At 39.7% G+C, this 25,157-nt stretch overlaps 1 protein-coding gene across 1 annotated transcript in view; it reads left to right on the top strand.

Moving 5' to 3' along the window:
• RNF144B (ring finger protein 144B) overlaps positions 1–15,429 on the top strand; it is a 94,992-nt gene extending 79,563 nt beyond the window's left edge. Inside the window, exons 5-8 of the mRNA XM_027874427.1 lie at positions 5,293–5,500; positions 7,362–7,506; positions 11,541–11,630; positions 13,119–15,429. Coding sequence (XP_027730228.1) covers positions 5,293–5,500; positions 7,362–7,506; positions 11,541–11,630; positions 13,119–13,259 — 584 coding nt within the window. The 3' untranslated portion in view covers positions 13,260–15,429. The remainder of the gene's footprint in view (positions 1–5,292; positions 5,501–7,361; positions 7,507–11,540; positions 11,631–13,118) is intronic.
• The last annotated feature ends 9,728 nt before the right edge of the window (positions 15,430–25,157 follow it).

The following is a 25,157-nucleotide window of genomic DNA, read 5'->3' as shown; positions in this document are numbered from 1 at the left end:
CCCATTTGGGGTTTTCTTGGTAAAAATACTGGCGTGGTTTGCCATTTTCTTCTCTAGCTCATTTTTACAGATGAGGAAACTGAGGCAGACATGGTTAAGTGACTTTCCCAGGGTCACATAGCTAGTAAGTATCTGAAGCTGGATTTCAACTCAGGTCCTCCTGACTCCATGGACAGCATTCTATCCACTGTACCACCTAGCTGCTTTAGAATCCATAGCACAGCTTAATTGCCACTTTTTACATGAGATTTTACCTGATTTCACCCTACCCCAGTCTCCTAGCTACTACTATCATTTCCCCCAAATTATCTTTATTTTATATATATGCAAATGTTTTTCCTCTCTCATCCTCCTTTTCCCCTATATCCTTCTTGAGGACAAGAACTAATAGGGTTTTGGTGGGGTTTTTTGGTCTTTGAATCTCTAGTGCCTACCACAGTGCCTAGTTGATAACCACTTACTTGTTGAATTGACTTTACCAAATAGAAATTTGGTCTTTTAAATTATTATTTTTTTTTCTCAGTTATATTGGAAACCATTTTTAACATTTGTCTTTTGAGTTCCAGGGGCAGCTAGGCGGCACAGTGGATAGAGCATCGGCCTGGAGTCAGGAGGATCTGAATTCAAATCTGGCCTCAGATACTTACTAGCTGTGTGACCCTGGGCAAGTCACTTAACCCTATGCCTAGTCAAAAAAAAAAAAAAAAGATAAAAAAATTTTTTTGAGTTCCAAGTTCCCTCCCTCTCCTCTTCCCCTTTGCTTTTCTTGAGAAAGCAGGCATTTTGATACATGTTATACATATGCAGTCATGCAAAATCTATTTTCATTAAATAAAAGTTTGGACACAGGGACCATATACATCTTTATGACCCTGTAAGTACCTAGTACAAGGCTTCATATGCTTTAGGTACTCAGTAAATATTGATTGGATTGAATGCAGGGCAGAGATTGGTTTGCTTAGGTGGTTGGAACATGGTGCTCACAAAGCCCAGCTCATAGTTTAGTTCCTTACCTCCCTCCATCCCCACCACAGATCAATTTCCTTGACTTGGTTCCAGAATTCAAATAAATGTGTGCCTAACAAGTGTAGACATGTCTTTAACTACTAAAAGAGTCAAAGAAGTTTTGAAGGTAGAATAACTTTAGAGAGTGTTTGATGGTTGCATTTCCAATGTTTTGTGTGGGGGTGGGATAGGATGTAGGGTGTGGAGAAGAGTTTCTTTTCCATTTCTTTGAAATGATGAGATTGTGGGCAGTAGGGGTTGGAGAGGTTGTCAGGGTGACAAAGTTTCATTCAAAGGTATTGGAGGTTGGAAGTGAAATAGTCAGTAGACCAGTTTGTCCAGAAGATTTTGTCGCATATGCATAAAATAGAGTAATATAAATAAAGTAACTTAAGGATGGGGTAGCTAGGTGGCACAGTGGATAGAGCACCAAATCTGTCCACCTGTCACCCAACTCTCACCCATGGCTCCAAGAAGCTGTAGCAGGTGCAGCAGCCACACTCTGGCCACACTCTCGGCAGATGGGCCAAACCAGGTTGAAGGTAAACAACAGACCTTAAACCTGTTGGTGAGTTAAGGGGATGTCTATCCCAAGCACATGAAGACTTTTGTTCGAGTGACCATGAAGGTGGATGAAGCAGATGCTGTGGAGTGCTTAGAGCTTGGTCAGACATCAAAGATGCCACCATCATTCGCTGTATCCTCAGCCACCACTAGTCATCTGACTTTTGTCCTGCCATTGGACTTTGATGACTGCAGGAGAGAGTGAGGCTCATGACTTTGTGCAACCCTCCCTCACTTAAATACTATTCACGTGCAAGTTAAGATGTCACTCTGTGATGTCATTGGTCCTCTTCAAAAAAATGAAGGATGAACAACAACTCCAGGAAGATAAAGCAAGCAGGCAACTATCTGTTATTAGCCACATTTTGAAATAAATGGAAAGTAATTCTTAATTACTGTCATAGAGGGTGCATTGTAAAGTCATTAAGTCTGGGTTCCTGTTAGATGTCTGTAGCTTACTCTTTCTTTTCAGGCCCCACTCTTTCATTTTCTGCTGTGGAGTATTGTTACATGGAAGATTGTTGATGGTTTCAATTTAATTCAATACATTAAACATTTTAAGTGACTCTTATGTGCCAGGCTGACACTATTTGTGAACAAAGTGCCCTTTTTTATTATCTGCTTAGGACACAGATCCCCAAAATGTGTGTCATCTATACCAGAGTTCTGCCCAGTAGATATTGTTGGTGAAAATCTGCCTATTCCCTTCACAAAACTTATCAGAGATGCCCTTTGTTCATTGATATGGCAAGCCTATATTTTTGCCTACTTTAGGTTAGGCAGTGGGCCAGGCACTGGGGATGCAAGGATAAAAGTGAAACTCCCTGACTTCAAGGAGCTTCTTTTCTATCAAGGGAAACTACTAAACACAGGTATGATAAACAGCGAACATGTAACATGTATGTACAGATTATTCTCAGAAAAAAATTATAGAAATGGGAAAAGATGGGAAAGCTCTATAAAGTATATTATTAGAAACGACTAGGAAAAAGGCTGGTTCAACCGTAAGAAGAAGGAATGCATAGCTCTATTGGTGGCCACTTCGATATCGAGAGATTTAGTAGGTGACCTCAGTAGGGAGGACTTATGGGAAGACTTAGACAAGAATTACTTAGGATGGAAAACATGGAGCAGTTACAGTCTGCATCATTGGAGGAGAAGGAACCCCTAATGGATCCATCAAAGTATCATTGAGTTCTGTGTTTAATATTTGGACACCTAAAATAAAGTAGACATTGAAGAGATAATTTTTCAGTCTCATAGTGGACAAATTTTCGAAGAATTTTTTAAATTATTGAGCTTAACTTTCTTTTTCCAGCTAAGGATGGCACAGTGTTATAATGGTCATATAGTGGTCAATTTTTCCAGGACAGAATTGGGAACCTATCTCTAACCTCTAAACTCTGAGACTTTAGATTAGCTACTCATTTCCTTCTCCTCCTTGGTGTATGGAAAAGGAAAAATAATACCCAATGAGTGCTAGAATAGGATGAAAAGGAGATTAATAATGAAAAAGAATGGAAGAAAATCAGGGAAGCAAAGGCATAACGGATGGTATATAAAACAATGTATACTTATTCGTTACATGAGTCTGAGGATTTTGTTTAGAGAGAAAGGAAAGCAGAGCATGTGTTATGTAATTTTTTTAAAAAAGTCTCATTTGCCTCCATATGTCCTTTCATTCTATTTTTGTACCTTTGCGTTATTACTTGTTATGGCAACAATAAGTATTAAATAATAATCATTCTTTCCCAACATGTAAATCAAAATATAGTTACCTCATTTGCATACTTTTCGGTCAGATTTTCTAATAATACATAGAATTTACACATACAAAGACATATACCCGAGTAAACTAATAGTAAATTACATCTTTTAAGATCAAGTTATATAATTCCTTTCTCTGGAACTACTCAGAGCAAAATGTTGCTACCCTTGTTTGGCATTTATAGATTTTTTACATGTAAGTAGGTTATTTTTAAAGCTGATGTCAATCAAGGGACCATTTTCGTAATGATTCTTGTGAGATAGAGAGCCACCTTTCTAAGACTTGATTAGAACTCCTGTTGCTTAGGGCCAGAGAATATCTAAAGGGGTAGAAAGCAGCCTTCTCCTTTCAATGATATTTTTCCAAGGCCATACTCCAACTTCCCTCTATCCTTTCGGCTGTCTTTCCATATCTCTTTCTTACTCTCCTCCCCCATCACATATCCTGACTCTGGACAGAACCATCATATGCTTAAGGAGAATGCTTTAGTACTAAAAATCTCTAAGAAGAATATATCCAATTATTGTAGTTCTCAGGTAAGTTGTAAATACAGCATTCATAAACACTTTTTAGACTTTGGTGGTTTTTTTAAGTGTATAAATTGTGAAGGTATTGGTTTGGGAAATTGGACCAACTCTCAGTCTTTTATTCCATTTTCTCTCTCCTTCAAATTTGTTTTCTCCTGTCTCTAAATTCTCAAGGGCTGGAGGTTTTAAAATTAGAATCTCATCAGCACAAAGGTTGCTGAATCCTTTGGTTCAGAGACAAAAGGGCTACTCCGCCCCTCAAGGAGTACCAGCATTTTCCACATGATTTTGTTCTTCTTAAGGTCACCTTTGATGGAAAGAACTGGATCTTTTACTGAAAAGGAATAAGGAAGCTGAGCAGGGTGTGTGTGTACACTTGAAGAGGAACACTTTTGTTGTCCTCTGAAGAGACAGATATCACACAGATGTGATGTCTTGATTGAATCTTTCCTACTCTATGAAATCCTCACCTCATGTTTATAATGTATCTGGACCTTTCTCCTTTTTTTTTTCTTTTTTGGACAAATTGTCCCCTTTTGGTTCATTTCTAGGGTTTTACTCTTGTGGAAGTGTGAAAAAGCTTATTATAATTCTATGACTTTAAACTCTGATTGTAGCAGTGGAAAGAGTCTTGAACCCTAGAGTCAAAGGGACCTGGATGTGAATCCCACCTCAGATGCTCATTTACCTTTGTCACCTCGGGCAAGTCCCTTAATTTCCCTGGGCCTTAGTTTTTCTCATCTATAGCATGGAAAGGGTAGACTAGATGGCCTCTAAAATATACTTCTATGTTTTAGCTCTAGTTCTGTGACTCCAAGACATGTTTTTGCCACACACCAGCTTCCCCATTTGCTTCATTTCCTTCTGTTAATTAGAGGAAATCACTATAACCTATTTCCTAAGGCTGTTGTGAGGGTAAAGTGCCAAATGGAAGGTGAAAATCTACGTCTGAAAAAAAAAGTTGCATGCCCGGCAGACTCATCACATCCAAGGTTTCTGCAAAATGGAGGCAAGAGTGGCCATTTCAGGGAGTTGTGATTGTGTGTGTGTGTGTGTGTGTGTGTGTGTGTGTTTTGAATTCTTGAAGCAAACAAACATTTCTGAAAGGGGGTTTATTTTGTGAGTAGTGATGACACTCTTTGTTAATTCATTTTTCATTGAACTTTGCCATCAGGACAACATTTCACAATGAGGAGGTGGGGAGGGGAATGGTCAGGGACCAAGTAAATGAAGTATGGATTCAATGAAGGGAAAGTTAGTAGAAATAGTTGTCCTTGGCAGCACTTTGCTATGTAAGTGATAGGTTACAAATACCCCAATTTCCAGATAACGGTTCTTGTACTTCTCTCAAAATCAGGACTCATGAGTAGGAAGACTTCGTCAAGACCCTAGTAATGAAATTCAGCCATCATTTTCTTTTTATTCCAGAAGTCCATTTGGACCCTTGCCGGACGTGGTGTCCTGTTGCTGACTGCCAGACTGTGTGCCATATTGAACAGAATAATTCAGGACAGCCCACAAAGGTTGAATGTCCTTCTTGTCACCTGACATTTTGCTCATGTTGCAAAGATACCTGGCATGCTGATCGCTCTTGTCAGGACAGCCAGCCTGTTGTTGTCTTACCAACAGAACATGGGTAAGACTGAACTAAATTTGTTGGAGATCTCTTATCTCAACAAGGGAGATTATGGTAGGGATCCATTTAGTATGAAGGGCTGTTGCCAAAGTCCCTTCCAACTCTCAAGTTCTGTGATCTACCAACTTTTCTAGAACTCTAAATGCTCTTCCAGGGTTTTAAGTGCCTTTAATGTGGCATGGAGTAACCACTTTCTTTAAATTCTAGCACAACACTTTCCTTAGGAGCATACATGAATATCATCAAAATGCTCCTGGAATTAAGAGAGTATTTCTTAAGGGATTATTTAGGGCCAAAGGATCTTTCAGGTATTATTGAAGGTATAGAGCTTTTATTTGGTTTCCTTTGCCTCATCCAGTGGTGGGAGAGTCACTGTGGTCAGTAGGAATTCAATGGGAAATCCTGGCTCAGCCATATATCTACTTCCTTATTTAATGTCTGTGTGCCTCAGTTTTCCTGATTGTATTTATTGTTTTTTTTTTATTCTTATTTTTATTTTTATTCTCCTTCTTTCCTCCCAAGGATGTTTTGAGATCTGGTTACTGAGTAAAAAATATTATATTGCATTGAAAACATTCACAGGGAAAGAAGTCTTCTTAAAATGCAATGGTGCAATGAATACTTATCATCACATAGTTTGCATGTTATGTGAGAAATCAGGTTCTTTGAAGGTGGCACCCCTGCTTAGGATGTGGTGAGATATGAATCAGTAAAACTTGTACCATCTGGTTCTGGGAGGTTTTTCATTAAAACAGGAGCTCCCTGAGTATGACCTTCGTGTTTGATCCCTGGTTTTGCTTGGGGCTATGAGTGTTCTGTATTAACAGGAACATAGCTAGCAGTGTTACAGTCCATTCAATGGAAAGACCCTAGCACTGCTTCCAAGCTGGTAGTGTGACTTTTTAGGATTCTCAGTGTTACTACTGACATATCTTAATGTCCTTGGATATTCTGTGAAGAATTAGCAGGATTAGAGGTCTAGCACAGATTACAGGTAGGTTTAGTAGACTGACCAGCCAGATGTTGCCTAGCCATTCCTGTCTTTCTCACACTGTGGTTGTGATATCTTTGATGGCCCTTATTAGCTGACTAGGGATGCTGGGAATGATTCACTTTTCCTTCTTTCTACTTTTCCACCACTAGTGATTTCAACATTATTATCTACTACCTCATCTCAGTCTAGGGGGTGGAGGGGTTGTCACAGTTAATTTATTTATCACAGCTCTTCCCTGTGTATTATAAGCGACATAAGTAGTTGTCATTTCTGTCTCATATGTTGGTCATTATTCAAGTCTTGATTTTACTTTCTAATTCTTCACATGTAGATGACCATTTTTTAGTCCTGGGCTCAATTCTCCTACTTTGTAGCTTACCCCTAGGAGTTTCTCTTACAGTCAGTGTGCACAAGGAATACCAATTCATTTTTCATACTAGCTTAGCAAATCACAGTTAGGGAGATAAATATATGCCAAGAAAAATGATAATAATATATTCCAAAACCAAATGTAAATGGATTTTTGGTTACCTGTACTTTTGAGTTCCCTGTGACATATTTGGGGTTTGTTGACCTTCTGTCCTCAATTTTCCAACCTCCCCTAAAAATCACATGGATACACATTTGTGGCTTCTGTGCATGCATGTGCAAACACAAACACACACATACCAGCGTGGATAACAGAAAATTGACTTTAATTGTTATCATTGGACCTGGAAATTCAATACAGATCCTTTCCAAGAAGGATGCTATGTTTTACTTAGACCACTTTCCTCACCTACCTTCTTACTTAGTTGATACAGCTGTAGTTCTTGCTGATTGAGTAGTCCACATTTATTTTCCTACTCCTTGTTTTTCTCTTTCTAGAGCCCTCATTGGGATGGATGCAGAAGCTCCCATTAAGCAGTGCCCTGTTTGCCGGGTCTACATTGAACGGAATGAAGGCTGTGCTCAGATGATGTGTAAGAATTGTAAGCACACATTCTGCTGGTACTGTCTCCAGAACTTGGATGTAAGTCCTCATGCTGGGCCCCATCTCATGGGGTGTTTGTCTCAACCCACCTGAATGAGAGCCAGCATTCTGCCTGTTTTCATTTTTTAATATATCTAGTGGTCTTGAAACAGAAAACTTATTTTTCCTAAGAAAAAGGACTTCCCCAACTTTAACTGGTCTTTCTGTAGATCATTATCTGAAGGTTTTCTCAGCTGGTGGAATTGGGAGCATTGCCTTAACTGTTCATCAACATTTATTAAGTGCCTACTATGTGCCAGGTACTGTACTAAGCATTAGACATACAAAGAAAGGCAAAAGACAGACAGTCCCTGTCCTCAAGGAGCTTACAATTTAATGGGAGAAGACAGCACATAAAAAGATGTTGGCAGGGGGAGGGGAAGAGTACCTTACTCAAAGGCATGATAAATTCAAAGGAGTACAGCTGGTTGGGAACTGAAAGTATGGCTGCCCTGGGTGTCCTCCTTAAATGGAAGATCTGGGAGGAACTCTTAATGTCCATCCTCCTCCCAGAGGGAGGGAGGGGCACCCAGGGCATGGGCTCAAAAGATAAAGTTTGCTTTGGGAGTATTTCCTACTCTCTGGGTGACACCTCAGCATGTTCCCAAGCCACTAAGTTGTTCTTCCATCCCTGAACCTGGAATAGATGTCACTATGTCCCATAAATGTAATGCATTTTAAATGTAATACATTTATCCTCACCCCACCTCTCATAGAATGTAAGCATCTTGAGACAATGGAACATTTTGGGGAGTAGGTTGTATTTATATTCTAACATGTAGGACAATACTTTGAACATAGTAGGGCCTTGGTAAATTCTTCTTAGATTAGATGAGTTTATAAGCTACTCTGAAGGTAGTTCTCCATCCATGTGTACACAAGCTAGTGCTGCCACTCTATATTTAGGCACCCTTTCCCAGGTGAAAAGTCTCTGGCCCAATTATCATTCTTCATCTCCTTCTCTCCCTTTCTCTACCCCACCATATGACTGAACCTTTCCTTTCTTTAAAATCAAGTTTGCCTGTCACAAGTCCATAGTCAAGTGTTAATCTCCGGGCCAATAAAGGAAGGGGTATAGAAGGAGTAGTGAGAAGGCCCATGTGGGGTTCAGTGCCCTAGAGTGCCAGGTTATTTGAGCTTGATTAGAAGTGACTACAAATTTGACCTGCAAAAATTCATCTCTCTCAGTTCAGTCATGATACAACACAGTCATTCCAGGGTTGCTACTGATATTCTTGGACATGTTAATCAAACTTCAAGGGCTGCATTCTTCAAATCTGGTGGTTTGCAGTGTTTGCTGATGACAGTGTTTCTCAGCCCTTTCTTTTACATGGTTGGGGTCGTTAATGTAGACCATAGGTTCTTAACCTTCCTTGTGTCATGGATCCCTTTGGGCATCTGGTGAAGGTTATGAACCCCTTCCCAGAGTAATGTTTTTAAATATATAAAAGACATAGGATTACAAAGGAAACCAATTCTATTAAAATACATTTTTCAAAATACTAGCAAAACAAATACGTGGACCCTAGTTAAGAACCCCTGCTATGATTGTTCTTAATTATTTGCCACATACCTTATTTTGCTCCTTGTATCTGGTATGTCAGTTCATTTCCTCCAAATTGATTGACTAGAATTGATGGACAAAAGTTCGTAAATTCCTTAAGGGCTGCAGATATTCTTTGCTTTTTCGTTTTGTATCCCTAGTGCCTAGCACAGTGCCTTGCACTTAAGAGGCTCTTAATAATATTTGTTGAATTGAAATGAGCAGTTTGTATATAGTGTAGTTTTAAACACCAGCTGATCGTTCAGTAAACATGAACTAGTGCTTTTGTTCATCCTCTGCCTAAGGTCCAACCCATTAAAATGAAACCCATTATCCAAGATGGCTTCCAGGCAGAGAAACCATAAACCTGTTTGGTCAAATGGTTGCTTTTCCCATCATCCACCCCTTCCACAAAGACGGGTTTTTTAAAAATTGTTAATGGGTAGGCTCTTGATCTAGACAGAAATTAAGTTGGCAACAGAATTCCTTCCCAGGCTATTGTTTTTTATGTAGTTTGATCTTAACCCTTTTGAGAAAGACCATCGTTGGAAGCCTGCTACAATTATAATATAGGACATTCTGGAAGAAGAATTAAACCAGGATTGTATAGTCCCTTGTTGGCATATGGCATATGGTACTTTGTGAATAATTGAAATGAATTCATTTGAGGCTAAATGAATGATAGAATTGATAATTTTCTCTTTATTCCATTAGTGTATTAGAAGGGGCCATATTCAGATTCTGGGCTCATGACATAGTTACGCCTTCTGTAGAAAACAAAGAGATAAATGTGCACACCAGATCTCAGTCTTCTTTGGCAGATTGATTTGTGTTTTGGTGAATGGGTGCTGTAAAGAACACACAGTTCTGGCACTTGAGATGAGATGAAGCAGATGTTAAATGGCTCATAACACTGACATCAGATGTGGAAGGAAGCATCTTGTTCTATTCATCAATTTCCTATTCATCATTTTTGCTGTGTTTAAACCAGTGGTTTCGGCATTGAATGCATATTGAGATGTGTTGCTCTGTGCAAATTTCAGATGGTGGGTGTCTGGTTTCTAAGAATGTTCTAATGATGGGGCTTGAGGGGTCATTGTCCAAATCCCAATCTGGAGGCATTTAAGTGAAGAGTGATTTCAGATTTATTTCTCTTGCTGATTTTGATCCATTTGTAAATCAATTTTTGTGATAATACTTTGACCCAACTACTCCATGGGATCTATGATCTCACTGATGTGGGTAATCTCCCTAGTAAGGGATCTCACATGCCTGGAGGTCCTGTGACACTCTTGTCCATGCCCTTCCGTAAGGGGATCATTCCTAAAGCATTCCTTGCCATCACGTGCCCAGTCCCTTTCCTAATTTTACAAGGGGAGGATATACAACATGTTTGGAGATAAGTAAGCATAGAATAAATACAAAATAAATGCATAGGGATTTGTTGGAGGGGAGATGATCTAACAACCAGGGAAATTGCATTAGGAAACTCCTCTTAAGGGAGGTGGCACAGAGGTGTGTAGAGAGAGAATTCCAGGCATAAAGGACTATCTGTGCAAAGGGTAGAGGCAAGACCACATTGGTTTCCCCAGTTCCTTTTACCTATACCAGATGATTAAGACCTTGTAAAATACTACTTTGTTTTCTAATTGTACCACATGGTTTAGCACATAGAGATAATCATACTGTTCTACTTGGTGCTATTCTTTTCACTTGGAGAAATCTTTGACTTTGACATTGAGTGAATCTTATTTCCCCAGTAAACACCTGTGGACTGTCTTTTACTCCCCCATGACACCTAGCTCAGTGACTGCCACATGTTAGGGCGGTCAAGTACTAAGTACAAGTACTCATCCACTGGTTTTTATTTCATGCATGGTTGATCTGCCCATACAAGGCACCATATATTTAGGAGAGGACTGGTATGAGCAAAGATTATTAAACTGCCTTTTAGAAATATCTAGGAACTGTCTCTGATTTCCTGTCCCTTTATATGTGATAACTTCTGAAGTCACTCAACCACATGTCTGAAGATCACGGGCTTGCTGGGAGGTGTATTTGATAATAACATTTACCTTTGATTTCTGGAGCTCCTCTTGGCAGAGTTGTAATTAGGATTTTTTTGTTTCTTATACTGAGGTCAAGCTCCACAAACCATGCCCTAGGCGAGTAACATGAAAGGTGCCCTAATTTGAGGGGGATGAACATCGGCCCGTGGTAGGGAGACAGAGGCCCTGGGACGCCAGTGCATGACCTCTGCCTGCAGGCTGCTGTGGGTGCAGGTGCAGCATCAGGGAGGGGTGAGCTGACCTTATTATGCTAAAAAGAACTTCAGGGGCTGTCAGCATCCCCTAAATTTTGTGCCCATGGCAAAGCCCCAACTATCTAGCCCTAGTTACCATTCTGACACTTGGTAAAAAGGATTTATTAGGCATGTATTCTTTTCTCAGTTTAAAATGGCTGCTGACTGGGACTCCTTCTTTTCTTTCAGAATGACATTTTCCTCAGACATTATGATAAAGGGCCCTGTCGGAATAAACTGGGTCACTCCCGAGCCTCGGTGATGTGGAACCGAACACAGGTACTGTGATTTGAAAGGGAGTGATGGGATAAGTCAGGTGTGCAACGTCTAAGAGGATTTGTCTGGGAAGCTTCCCGTGGTATATGGTATAGCTAGTTGTAAGTGATGGAGGAGCATGATAGCCTAGTGCAAAAGGCTGTGTGTGAGGCTGAGTGAGAACAACAGTCCCTCAGAGAACCAGAAGAGTGGTCTCAATATTGCCTATAGTGACAGGTAGTGTTTAGTGGATAGAGTTTTAGGCTTTAAATCAAGAGGACCTCAATTCAAGTCCTACCATTGACTCTTCCTAGCTGTGTGACCCTGGGCAAGTCACTTAACTTTTATCCTCATGCGTACAACAACAAGATTGGATTTCATGGCCTCTGAGGTCTCTTCCCAGCTTTAAATCCATGATCCTATGGTTCTGTACAGAATTGGAAGCACATATTCTCTGTCCTCCTGACATAAAGAGGAATTATTCTGGTTTTTTGCTATGAGTATAGGTCTAAGAGAAGTTAAAGCAGACCCAGGAAATCATTGAGTTTACTGCTGTCACTTAGCTACTCTGATTATTCAGCTCAGTGTATGTATAAATTACAAAATAGGGGCCTAACATAGGCCCCTTAAGTGGCTTAGTTATTTCTCCCACCCGGAATCGTTTTGGGTTCATTAAGGGCCCCTTGCTTTTCAGCCAGAGCCATCATTAACAATAACTGGCATTTACATAGTGCTTTAAATTTCTTTGGGAAGCTAGGCGGTGTAGTAGTTAGAGCACCAGTCCTGGAGTCAGGAAGACTGCTCTTCCTGATTTCAAAACTGGCCTTAGACACTTACTAGCTGTGTGGCCTTGGGTAAGTCATTAACCCTGTTTGTCTCAGTTTCCTCATCTGTAAAATGAGTTGGAGAAGGAAATGGCAAACCACTCCAGTATCTTTGCCAAGAAAACTCCAAATGAGGTCACAAAGAGTAAGACACGACTGAAAAACAATTAAACAACTTAAGTTCTTTACATATTATCTCATTTGGGCCTCATTACAGCTCCACATCATAAATATTAAATATCCCTGCTTTACAGATGCAACAAACTGAGATCATGTGAGATTAAGTGCCTGCCCATGATCAAACAGTTACTAATTCTCAGAGACAGGATTTGAACTCGGGTTTTCATGACTCTGTGACTCCCAAGTCTGTGCTATAGCCACTATGTAATGCTGCATCACCTAACCTCCTATAAATTGGTATTAGTTACTTACTGCAAAGGGAGCAATCATCTTTGGTCGTACCAGGGTTGACAACAGAGCCAGATTTGGAGCCGGACTCCCTGCTCCTTATTGTGTTTATGATGCTGGACTTTCCTGCTTCTGCAGCTCTAGTTCAGGCTGTGGCTGGACCACAGTTAAAGCTCATCATTATTGTTTCCTGTGTATGTATTGAAGGGACTTGTGTGTACTATACTATAAGAACACTTGATTATTGGTTTACGCCATACTCTTGTCTTTAATTTTTCAGGTTGTAGGGATTCTTGTGGGATTGGGCATCATTGCCTTGGTGACCTCGCCTCTGCTGCTACTGGCCTCCCCCTGCATCATCTGCTGTGTTTGCAAATCCTGTCGGGGCAAGAAGAAAAAGCATGACCCACCAACTACTTAAAATCCTTCACCTTGTGGGCATGTATGTCCAGGATATGTGAGGTATCCTGAGTAAGGACCTGGTTATGGTGCCCTCCTTAGCAGACTCGTCTCCTTGTCGTTGCCAACCTTTGGAAGTGCCTATTGTCTGCAGGCTTTGAACTTGCTTACAAGTCTTCAGTTTGGGGAAAAGCTAAGCTTTGTGTTGCGATTTGAAGAACACCTGGTTGTGAAGTCCAGACTATGAATGTGGAATATGTCTGGAAACTTTGGGGTTGAATGGGAAGGATCAGCATCATTTTGTCATCTGAAACTCCATGATTTCTGGACTGGTCATCTTGCGGCCAAGGAGAAGGAGCCTGAGGAAAGACCTCCTGTCCCAACAAACTGTATTGTCATGATTATAACATGTATGACAGGAGTGGGGGCGGGGAGAGATGGAAATGCCATCTTGGCTAGATATGTTTGTTTTTCTACGATGATAGAGTAGAATGCACAGGCACAAAATCTTCAGTGTGTGTGTATGTGGGTGGGGGGAGTGGTGAGGTGGGGAAGGATTCACTTAACAAAGGAAAGATCTAAGACATACAGCCAACCATGTATGTTGGGGGATGAATCTGTAGAAATGGTATCTTTGGTGTTAGGGGGGTCACGTTCAAATATTTGTGGAAAGTTCTGGGTTATTTCTTTGTAGCCTCACCCAGGGGAAAAGAAGCCTTCAGAAGGGGTCTCAGTTTTGAATAAGAGGATTCATGGAATGAGAGTAATGGTAATAAGCCTGTTCCAACATCTCCACTTACCAAGTCCGATTTTCCTAGGAGACCCTTGTCTCCCCTAGTTAATGGACCTATTTCAGACATGTGTTTTATGTGAGAGAACAGAGGTCAGTGTGGTCAAAACCCTCTAAGTCTTCATTATAGAAGACTGTAGGCACCATAGTTTGGCCTTACAGTCTTGGAGATTTAAGATGTGGAACGGGGTCTAAAAGCAGGTCCCATCAACAAATATAGGTCATAAATACCCTGTCTACCATATATCCATCTGGTCTCTACCTTGAAAGAAATCCCCATTGCATATCCATGTGAAGCCAGTCTAGAAATACCCAAATGTAATGAAGATAAACAATTCCTAAGAAAAGGAATGAAAATGAGATCTTCCCTTTCACACTGAACATGCTCTATTTTGAACTGGTCACCAGATCTGTTACTAACTGAATATGTCCTGAGTCTTGTCATAGAGGTAGAGACTATGACTCTAGCGCCATGCCAGGGTGGAAAGCAGCATTTTTAGTTCCCTTAATGTTTTCCTTTTAGAGCAGGTTCTCCCATTGGCTGAGCACAAGATGTGGATTTCCGGTGTACATAGATAGAATTGTACTATTTGTGCAGGCTACAGTCCCATCTCACCCCCTTAGTTGGCAGTTTCTTGAGTTTCAGTAGCCAAACAGAAAGCCAGTGATCTAGAGGTCAGTTTCTGATCATGAGCCTCTCTGTACTTAGGTTGATCCTCAGAGGTCAGTGGGGCCTTTCCCTCAGCTCATGATCATAGCGTTTAAAGCTTGATGGGACCCATGAGGGTCACCAAGCTGGTCAGCCTTTTAGAACCCTCCACACCCCAGTGAGGCCTCTAGGTAGAAGACATTAGTGAAAAAGCACCAAATGGAGTACTAATTTTAAAAACCAATTTATAATAGATTGGTTGAGAGGAAAATGCACAAACTCCATTTTTCTGAGACTTATGTCACTTTATGGATGCTTGTGGGTCTGCTTTTCCTATAGCTCCATAACTTTAACTTTTTAAGGACATCTATAGTATATTTGGTTGGTAGTCTATGCTTAGTGCATAAAAAATTAAATAAATTCTGATCCTAAGGGTTCATGGTCATCTTCCTCTAAAGCTAATGGCTCTTCAGAAACTATCTGGATATACAGTATTTACTGATATACTTGGCTAGTTGACATAGAAGATGGCCCTAGTTCAGGGCCCAGTCAGTCACATATGCATTATTAAAGGACAAAGGTTTACTCAGGCAAGAAGGTAGTGGGGATACACATTTTTAAAGCACTTTAAGTCATACATGTTATATATTGATTTGTCTTTTTTTTTTTTTTGCCATCCCCAGCACTTAGCATAGTGCTTGTCACACAGTAAGCACTTAATAAAGGCTTCTTGATTGATGGTGTTGAATTAAACATGCACATTTTTATGATTTGTAAAGATTATAGATAAGAATTCTGGGGAAAATTATGGCATGGCCTCCAAACAAAAATACTTTAAAGCTCTTTGAATAGTTATGTGAATGTCATTGCTTTTCACTCTCCTCCTGCCCACCTTCCTTTGGTTTTTCCCTAAAGATGGCAAACACTCACCTGTTGCCAGTGGTGTCTTCTCTGTGCCAACTGTCATGGAATGGTTACTGGTTGTTTCTTCCCTGGAACCTGCTGCCTCAGTGTTGGCAAGGGGATTTCTTTATATGATGAAAGCAATCACAAGCACTCAAAGAAACTTTATTTCTCTGACAGAAAAGACATGAATTTCTCTTGCCATATTTCATACTTTGGTATATTCATTGCTGCAAAGCAGCTTGTATCTGGGGCTGATTTTAGTAAGAATAAAAATAATAGCTAACATTTATATAGCACATACTATGTACCAAGCGCTTTACAGTTATCTCACAACAATCCTGAGAGGTAGGTGCTATTATTCCCATTTTACAGATGGGGAAACTGAGATTAAGTGATTTGCCCAGGGTCACACAACTAGGAGGTGTATGAGGCTGGATTTGAACTCAGATCTTCATGACCCCAGACCTGGCACTCTATCCAATGTACCACCTATTTGCAGCAAAAGAGAGCCTTCGGGACTGGATAAAGGGATGGTAGAAGGAGCATCTATTACTGGGCCAGGCCTCAGGAACCTGCCTTCTCAAGTTGTGTCTGTGACTTTATTTATTAGCGGAGGAAGCTTTCAAAGGGTTAATATGTAGGCTCAAGAGAAGCCCAGTTAGAGCAAAGGTTTTAAGAAATTAACCCAGTTATTTTTTGAAGGATGCCTGAGGGACGAAAGGTAAGATCTCACAAACAGCCAAATTATTTGGCAGGTGAGGGACTGAGGCAGTTACTTGAACGTTGAACCTTCACTGTGTAGACAGTGTCCCTCAATCTGGCCCGTGAAGGCAGCCAGGAGATTCTAAATATAGCTGAAGGCACTGGCAAAGTGGATTAATTATAAACAGGAAGGATTTGTAAATATTCTTAGCCTGCAACGTAACGATATTAGCTAGCCAGATGAAAAGATGAACTTGGACTTTGTCTCCCTAACAGACCTTCTGAGCCTGCCCTGTCCTGGTCATGTCAGCTTCTTAATAGCAGGGTTGAAAATCATAGCCTGGCTTAGTTCTGGGGTACTGTAGCCATGACCTTTAATGTTGGAGGATGTTGTGATGCCAACATGTGATTTTTATTTTCAAAGTGTTACAATAAAATAGAGAATTTGGGAGTGAAGACTAACTTCTATTAGGGGTGAACGTCTTATAAAGCCCAGATCTGACCCATTGAAATCCTTATACAAAAACCTTCAGTGACTTCCTGTTGCTGGCCCTAGAATAAGATGATCTAAGCACGTTACCTGGCATTTAAGGCCCTCCACACTTGACCCAGCATACTTTTACAAACTTATTTCACATGACTCCTTTTTACATACCCTAATAATTCTACCAAAATAGAAAACTAGTTGTTCCTTGAACGTGACAGCTCCCACCACCATACATTTGTGGAGGTCATCATCTGTGCCTGGAATGTATTACTTATCTTTATCAGCTCAGGTGATAAGCCTTTATGAATTTCTTGAATTATTTTAATTAATTCCTTTTTTGGAGTCAATTGGGGTTAAGTGACTTGCCCAGGATCACAGAACTAGTAAGCGTCTGAGGCCAAATTTGAACTCAGGTCATCCTGACTCCAGGGACAATGCTCTATCCACTGCACCACATAGCTGCTCCGTGAATTACTTTCTCTAATTTCCAGCTTCCTTACCCCCAGATGAAAGTGATCTTTCTCTCTCAGCTTTTCCTAGAGCACTACGTTGGGATCTCTCCTTCACTTCCATAACACTTCACCTTGTATTATACTTAGCTGAGAGCATAGCATATTGCCCTCACCTCCAGTAAAATGTAAGTTTCTTGGTGGCAGGAGATGACTTAAAAAAAAAAAATTATCACTTCGCCTTGCATTTTGTAGACCCTTAATAAATGTTTGCTGAATGAATCAATTTCATTCAGAAAAACTGTTTAAGCGCTTCCTTGATCTTTCGTTTCTGTTTAAAATAATCGATTTTATTTTGGTTTCTGGGAGAGGCAAACCAAGAGCATAGCTGCCTAATTAAGTGGCTTTTAGAATCCTAAAAATTCTTGTTCTGGCTGTGATTATTTGCTCTGGTCTTCAAATGCATCCTGAGAAAGCAAATAAAGGATTTCTGCTGCAGCTGGTATCATGCAGTCCTCTCTGCCTACAGCTTCAAAAGCTATGCCTTATTATCATTTGTAGATAAATCACATTTTTCTGAGCCTCTGATTTTCATTCTCTTTTCTAAAATGTTGAAAATCTGATTATTTATTGCTGTTTGTTCCCCCCCCCCACACTTCCATCTCTAAAAGGCTGGTTTTTTCCTGTTTATAAATTATAAATAAATGATATATATATTTAATGAGTATATAACTTTAAGGGCAATAGGAGTATAATTAAGCAGAATAAATTTTCACCTGAACATCATTAATATTTTTTAGGGTTTTACACTGTTGCTGGAAGGTCACTATGATCTTAAGGGCCAACATTTTATCTCAGTAATGATATTGGCTTCTGTCTTCTTGCCGTTTTCCATTTGTTTAATAGCTTCTTATTTTATTCTCTTTTATGTTTTATGCTTCCTTTTCAATTAAATCTTTAAGAAAATGCTAAGGGAGTATTAAATTGGAACTTTAGAATGAATAAATAAAACCCCTTCAGTACTTTAATAAAGTTGCCCTTTTTTGTATTGGTATCTTCTTGGTAAATCTGGTTCTCGTGTCTTCTGCAGCTGGATGACTTAGGTTCAGCAAACATTTATTAAGTGCCTACTAGATATATGCAAGCACTGAAGAAATGGAAAGAGGGAAGAACAGGGAGTGATTGCTGGTTCATGCTGTGTTGACTCATCCAGAATTTCAGGCTGAATGGCTGCTCTCATCAATGAACCTATTATCTTACATTACAGAGGGTACTCTGGAAAGAGCGCAGCATTGCCTATATATAGTCAGAGGACCTGGGTTCAAATCCCAGCTCCTGGCCTCTGGGCAAATCTCTAGACTTTTCAGTTTCCTCCTCTAAAATAAGAGGATAGACTGGATGACATCTAGTGTCCCTTCTACCTCTAAGTCCTAGGCATAACTACTACATAGGACGCCATTGTTGGAATTTTTAGGCATTTCTGATTGTACATGTGTTGCAAGGTATTAGGTAGCATTGTTAACTAATGTAACAGGTGTTTCTTTTTATTGGTTAAATTGTTTTTTAAATGCATTTGGTAATGTTGGAAATCAAGGTACCGTTTATTCAGTTGGCCTGCAGGGGAAGAGTCGTTTATCCAAAGTTAAAAATGAATTCTAGAAATAGGTTAATTGTTATGGTTACAGTTAAGAAAGCCCTTAAGAATTCTTCTATAAACAGGTGGTAATGGATGATTTCAATATATTGGATATAATCTGCTCTTGTTGGAGGCATTGTGGCATAGTGTATAGAGAGCCAGCCTTGGAGCAGCTGCAAAGACCTGGGTTCAAGTTCCTCCTTTGACTCAAACTGTGGCTCTGAGCAGGTCTCTCTAAGACTATACATTGCAGACAGCAGAGTAAGTGCCAACTTACAGTTAAAGAGGGAATGGTTTTTTTTCATCTGGTAGTTCTCTATACCAATAAAATCACTGGCCCAGTCCCTATGCTTCTCCTGTCTGTGTTATCTGAGCACAATGGCTTCTAATTAACAGATAACATAATTCTAAGTTTTCTTAGTTTTGGCAAAATCCATAAGATCACTTTGAGGACATTTCTATTCATTTAGCCAATGTCCTTGATGAGATCCTTTGTAACACAGCAATATAGTGTAATTTTAAAAAATTGAACTTAAATGTTCAGCAAATTTAAATTTATGTATTTCTTAAATAGCTGGCTTCATATTCTGTAGGTGATTAACCAATGCTGTATGCAGCCCTGTAAATGCTGTATAACTAAAGTATTTCAGAAGAAGATTTGATGATCAGGATTATACTATGTTCCAAGTTTTTAGATATGCTAGAAAACAAACATTTTCTAAAACCTTCAAAACAGTGACCTGCACCATACTACCAGAATACATTTTATTTCTTTACCCTGGATTGTTATTAGATTGGCTAAAAAATAACTTGCATTTAACATAGCATTTGTAGCTTATAAAAATTATTTTGCATAAAATGTCTCATTTTATCTTTATACCAGCAATGTGAGAGAGTTAGAACATGCGTCATGTGCATTTTAAAGATGAAGAAATTGGGTCAAAGGAAGGTTGGATCTTTCGGAAGATTCCTCATTTAGTTAATGGGAAGTGTGATATATAGTGGAGAGAACAGTGAATTTAGGGTCAGAAGGCCTGTTTGTAAGTTCCAGCTCTGCCTCTTAGTAGCTGTGAGAGGTTGAGCAAATCATTTCATCTCTTTCAGCCTCAGTATCCCCATCTGTAAAATACAGATAACACTTTTATTAAGTCATAGGCTTTTTGGGAGACATGTGAAAAAATGAGTACGCCTTTGTAAGTGCTATATAAATGTCAGTTATTACTAGAGAGGTGCTGTAGCATCAGGGATAAAGTGTTCAACTTGAAGTCAGAAAGACCTGGATTCAAATCCTGCCTCTGAGTGAGACAAATAATTTAATCTCAGATAATCCTCCAAGACTTTAGGATAAAGGTGGAGGGAGTCCTCATAGGTCCCTGGTATATTATTATTCAAGACTAAGTCAAAATTTAAACCTGGTCCCCAGCTGTTGTGTCAATTTAAAGTCTTTTTTTTTTTTTTTTTTTTTTGGCTAGGCAATGGAGCTAAATGACTTGCCCAGGGTCACACAGCTAGTAAGTTGTTATGTGTCTGAAGCCAGATTTGAACTCAGGTCCTCCTGACTCGAGGACTGGAGCTCTATCTACTGCACCACCCAGCTGCCCCTGATTTAAAGCTTTTTACAATTGGCTATTCTGCTGAATGTGCCTTCGCTCCCGAGTACAATCAAACTTACAAAGTCCCTGCTACCTTTCTTCTGTTACATTGTAATTCTCAAAATAATATAAAAAAACTCTGTTTTCTGTGTTGCTAGATACTAGATCACCCGAAGGGGTGGCTAATACTCTAAAACAGTCATTTTTCATTTTTGCTTGTGTAAGACTATGTTCAAAGCCAATCAGATAATGTAGTCCCATTCTCACCTCCCCCCCCCCAAGGGATCTTCTAGGAAATGGAGGGGAAGAGTAAGGTTGAGAATAATTCATTTGAGAAAAATATCAAAGGTTATTTCATGCTGGAATCCCTGCCACTCTAGGCCTATTTGTCTTCCCCAATAATTGCCTGCTCCAAAGAAATACAAAGTGGTTTCTTAGATGTTCTGTCCTTACAATTAAACTTAATTTTTGTGAGCTCTTTTTCCTATTCATGGTATAATGAGAAAGCAGTTAACACAGATGCCAAATACCCTCCTACTAGTGCCGTTGTCAAGTTCTTAGCCAATTGGTATTTTAGACCTGTGGCCTGATTGTTATGGAAACCTCAATATTAACAAAAAAAAAAGCAAGAAATGGAGCACTGAAGGATGAACTGTTGGCATGTGATGTGGGGGAGTAATTTTCCCCCTCAGTGTCAAAAAATAGATGATTATTTTATGCCAATTTTCTTATATTTTAGATGAAGAATTGACCCTTCATCCACTTCAAAGTGGTGAAGAAGAGGAGGCTTTGATCTTTGTAAGATTCAATAAAGTGTGTGTGTGTGTGTGTGTGTGTATTTCAAAAGATGTGTATAAAGAAGTCCAATGCTACAGTGAATTAATTCTTTTATTGCATTTTGGGTTTTATCAGTGCTGTTTTCTGCCTTTTGTGCTGAGAGACATATTTATTTTCATGCCCTGAGTTTCCCAGCTTCCCCTTCTTCTGGTTCAAGTATCTAGGTTTCAAGCCTTTCAGGGGAAAGGCCCTGCAATAGGTTAAAGAAATTAAAAGTTTACTCTTAGTTGTCTCACTTTGTTTTATTCCTTAATGAACTGGATGGATTATTTGTTGTAATTGTTACATTGATTAATGACATTTGATTATTTTCATTTTAAAATAAAATAACATCCAAAAAGTCCTCTTGTGGTATTAACTGGGTGTTGGGGAAATATGAAGAGGGATTGTGGGTCAGCCTTAATGTAATTCTTGAAGCCCAGCCAGCTTGTTAGACCAAAGTCAAATAAATTCTGAAGACCACACACATCCCTGCATGGTTCTCTTCTAAATTCCAGCATGGCTTGGACTTTTGTCCAAATAGAGCTTGGGAATAGTAATCTATGGAAGGCTGGCAGGTATGGAATGATCTCTTTTCTCTCAGAAGTGTCTCTCATGCACTGTCTTACTGTCTTTGAAAACAGCAGAATCCCCCTCCCTGACCTCACCCCCTAGTAACTTAACCTGCTATTAGCAAAGCATAGACTTGAAGAAAATCCAGAGCTGGCCTGAGACTTACCCAGCATTGTATGTACTCTTATATGTACATATGTACGTATTGTTCTTTCTGGAAGAGGACCAATGACATCAGGAGGGTGATGTTTTGACTTTCAAATGAATTTAAGTTAGGCACGGCTATGCAAAGTTGTAAGTCTCTCCCTCCTCCAGTCATCTGAGTCCAGTGGCAAGACAAAGGTCAGGATGACTTGTGATGTCCCCAAATGCAGTGAGAAATCTTGGCCTTTTAAGCTAAGGTCTTTCCCAGGTCTCCATTTCTCTGAGGCAACACCCATTTAGTGATTTCAGGCTAGGTAAGAACTGAGGCAAAAAAATGCCCTAGTTTGCCTTCTCAAAAGAATCGATCTGGGAGGGGAAGACCCTCAGGGTTTCTGGCCAGAATAGAAACAATTGTATTTACACTCACTCTGAGCCATCAAAACCCAAGCAATGAGCAGTGAAGCTTGGGCTGTGACCTATTATTGACCAATCAATGAGAACCAGAGTGATTTGGGTTTAAAGGCATAGTCAAGTAGCTCCATTTGAATCCCAGTGGGTTTTAAAAAGTTTTTTTCAGAGCTATATTTCAAGAAATCACAAAGGAAAACTACATGAGACAAAAGACAATTATCCCAGTTTTTTGGAAGATAAAAACAATGATAGAATAAATAAGGGAAGAAAAAAAATCTAGCCTCCAAGCCCCAAGATATCTTGTGAAGTATAAGCCATCAAAATTTATACTCCTTTGGAGAGAGCACCCACATGTAAGGGTATGACTCCCCATTTGGATAGAGGGAGAGGAGAAGGAGGAGGAAGAGAGGAAGGAAGGAAGGAAGGAAATAGAAGCATTGCCCAACTGGGACTGGCCAGTTGGATCCGCAGTGGGGCAGCTACTCACAGATTGTTGTTCATCCTTTGTTCTAGAAAAGGATCAATGACATCACGAGGCTGATATCTTGACTTGCAAGAGAATTGGATTTAAGTGAAGCAGGACTGCGCAAAGTCATCAGCCCCACTGATGGGACTTCAGAGTCCTTGGAGTCCAGTGGCAAGATGTAGGTCAGGATGACCAACAATGCCACTCTCCCTTTCAGAATTTTAAGTTCCTTGAAGGCAGAGATAGTTTCATTTTTGTCTTTGAATACCTACCACCTATCACAGTGCCTGGCACATAGTAGGTGCTTATTAAATGCTTCCTGTAAGTGATACATGTACATACATACATATGTACATACATACATATATATGCATTCATATATATATACATACACACTCATATATGTGTGTGTGTATTTTATATATATGTGTAATTTGTTTCTTGTTGCCTAATTTTCAACAAGCAAGTTTAAGGACTTCTGATTTCCATTATTCCACTTTGCCTCCCTCTACACCCCACCCCTTCCAAATAGCTTACAAATAAATAGTATAGTACCACCTCAAATTATAAAATCAGGTAGTAATGTTTGTTGTCACACATTGAACCTAACTTTCTACATGAAAATTACTAAATGAAAGTAACAGGTCACATTTGTGAAGTGAAAGCACAAAGCTTGACTAGAGCTTGAAATACAAATGTGTGTGTGTGTAATAAAATAATGAACTAAAACCTCATGGATTTTTTAAAAGTACCTTTTGACTAAGCACTGACTTCCTAATAGGACTTAAATCAAGCTTTTCTATACCTGACCAGCCCAATTTGTGAAGAAAAATGGCTTTTCACATCTGGATGGTAATATATGAGTCACCATGACTGTACTTTGCCTCTCACAGTGACGCAAATATATGATAAACAAAACAAAGTAATGAAAGCTTAAGCTAAATTTTTGGGTTATACTTTGATTAAAGCAAAGAACACAATGATTTTTTTCTAGCTGAGGCTATTTATCATGGCCTAATTTCATAATAACATCCCTTTAAAACCTGTATCATTTTGTGATGTTTATTCATTATACATTCATAGCCTGCAACTGGATTTAACAACAACAACAAAAAAGTGTTGTGTTTACCATCAAGACCCTATTACGTGCAAAACAAGAGGCAGTAGGGTAGAATGTATAAAGAGCTGATTTCAGAATAACGAAGACCTGGGTTCAAATGCTACCTCTGACATACTAGTTGGGCACTTGACAGTGCCCCTGGCAACTATCAGAAATTGCAGAATAGCTGCTGATCCACATTGGTAGAGAGAGACTTTCCATAATGCGAGCTCCTTAGGCCAATGAAATCATAGGTTTGGACAAAGAGAGTGTCTAAAGAATTGTGTTAGGGTATGTGAGGTAGAAGGAATGCCCTTGAGCCTTATAATCCAGAGACAGGAGATACATACACACATGTCTATATTTATATATGTATGTATGTATATATATATATACACATACATACATGTACACATATATGTATTCAGTCAGTCAATAAATATTTATTAAGCTCCTGTGTGCCCTGCACACCCCTCTGCTAAGCATCAGGTATATAAAGAAAGGCAAAAGACAGTCCATACTATCAAAGAGCTCACAGTCTTAATGAGGGAGATAACACGTAAATAACTCTGTACAAACAAGTTACAGACAGGACAAATTGGAAATAATTAACATAAGGAAGACACTAGAAATAAGGGAGATTGGGAAAGGCTTTCTTTAGAAGGTGGGATTTTATTGGGGACTTGAAAGAAACCAGGAAAGCCAGGAGGTAAAGATGAGGAGGGAGAGGATTCCATACATGGGGATGGCCAGTGAAAATGCACTGAGTCAGGAGATGGGGTGTCAGGGAACAGTCCTTGTATGAGGAACAGATGGCAAGGCATAAGGTATGAGAACCCTGGGAAGGTGTGGGAGGGCAGGTTATGAAGGGCTTTTAATGCCAACCAGAGAATTTTGTATTTGACTTTGGAGGTGACAGGGAGTTGCTAGAGTTTATTTAGGGGGAACATGGATAGACCTGTGAGTTAGGAAGATCCCTTTAGTAGCTGAGTGGAAGATGAATTGGAAAGGGGGGAGACTTGAGGCAGGGAGGAAAACCAGTAGGCTATTGCAATAGTCCAATCATGAGGTGATGAGGGTCTGCATTAGGGTGATGGCAATGTCAGAGGAGATAAGAGGGAATATGTGAGAGTTGTTATGAAGACAGAACCAACAAACCCCGGCAACAGATTAAATATGGGGGGAGGTTGGGGGGTTGGG

The sequence above is a fragment of the Vombatus ursinus genome, unplaced genomic scaffold (genome assembly GCF_900497805.2).
Source record: "Vombatus ursinus unplaced genomic scaffold, bare-nosed wombat genome assembly UNPS02000577.1, whole genome shotgun sequence".
Taxonomy (NCBI): domain Eukaryota; kingdom Metazoa; phylum Chordata; class Mammalia; order Diprotodontia; family Vombatidae; genus Vombatus; species Vombatus ursinus.
The sequence above is the reverse complement of the archived record's forward strand: the minus strand, read 5'-3'. Positions and strand labels throughout refer to the sequence as shown.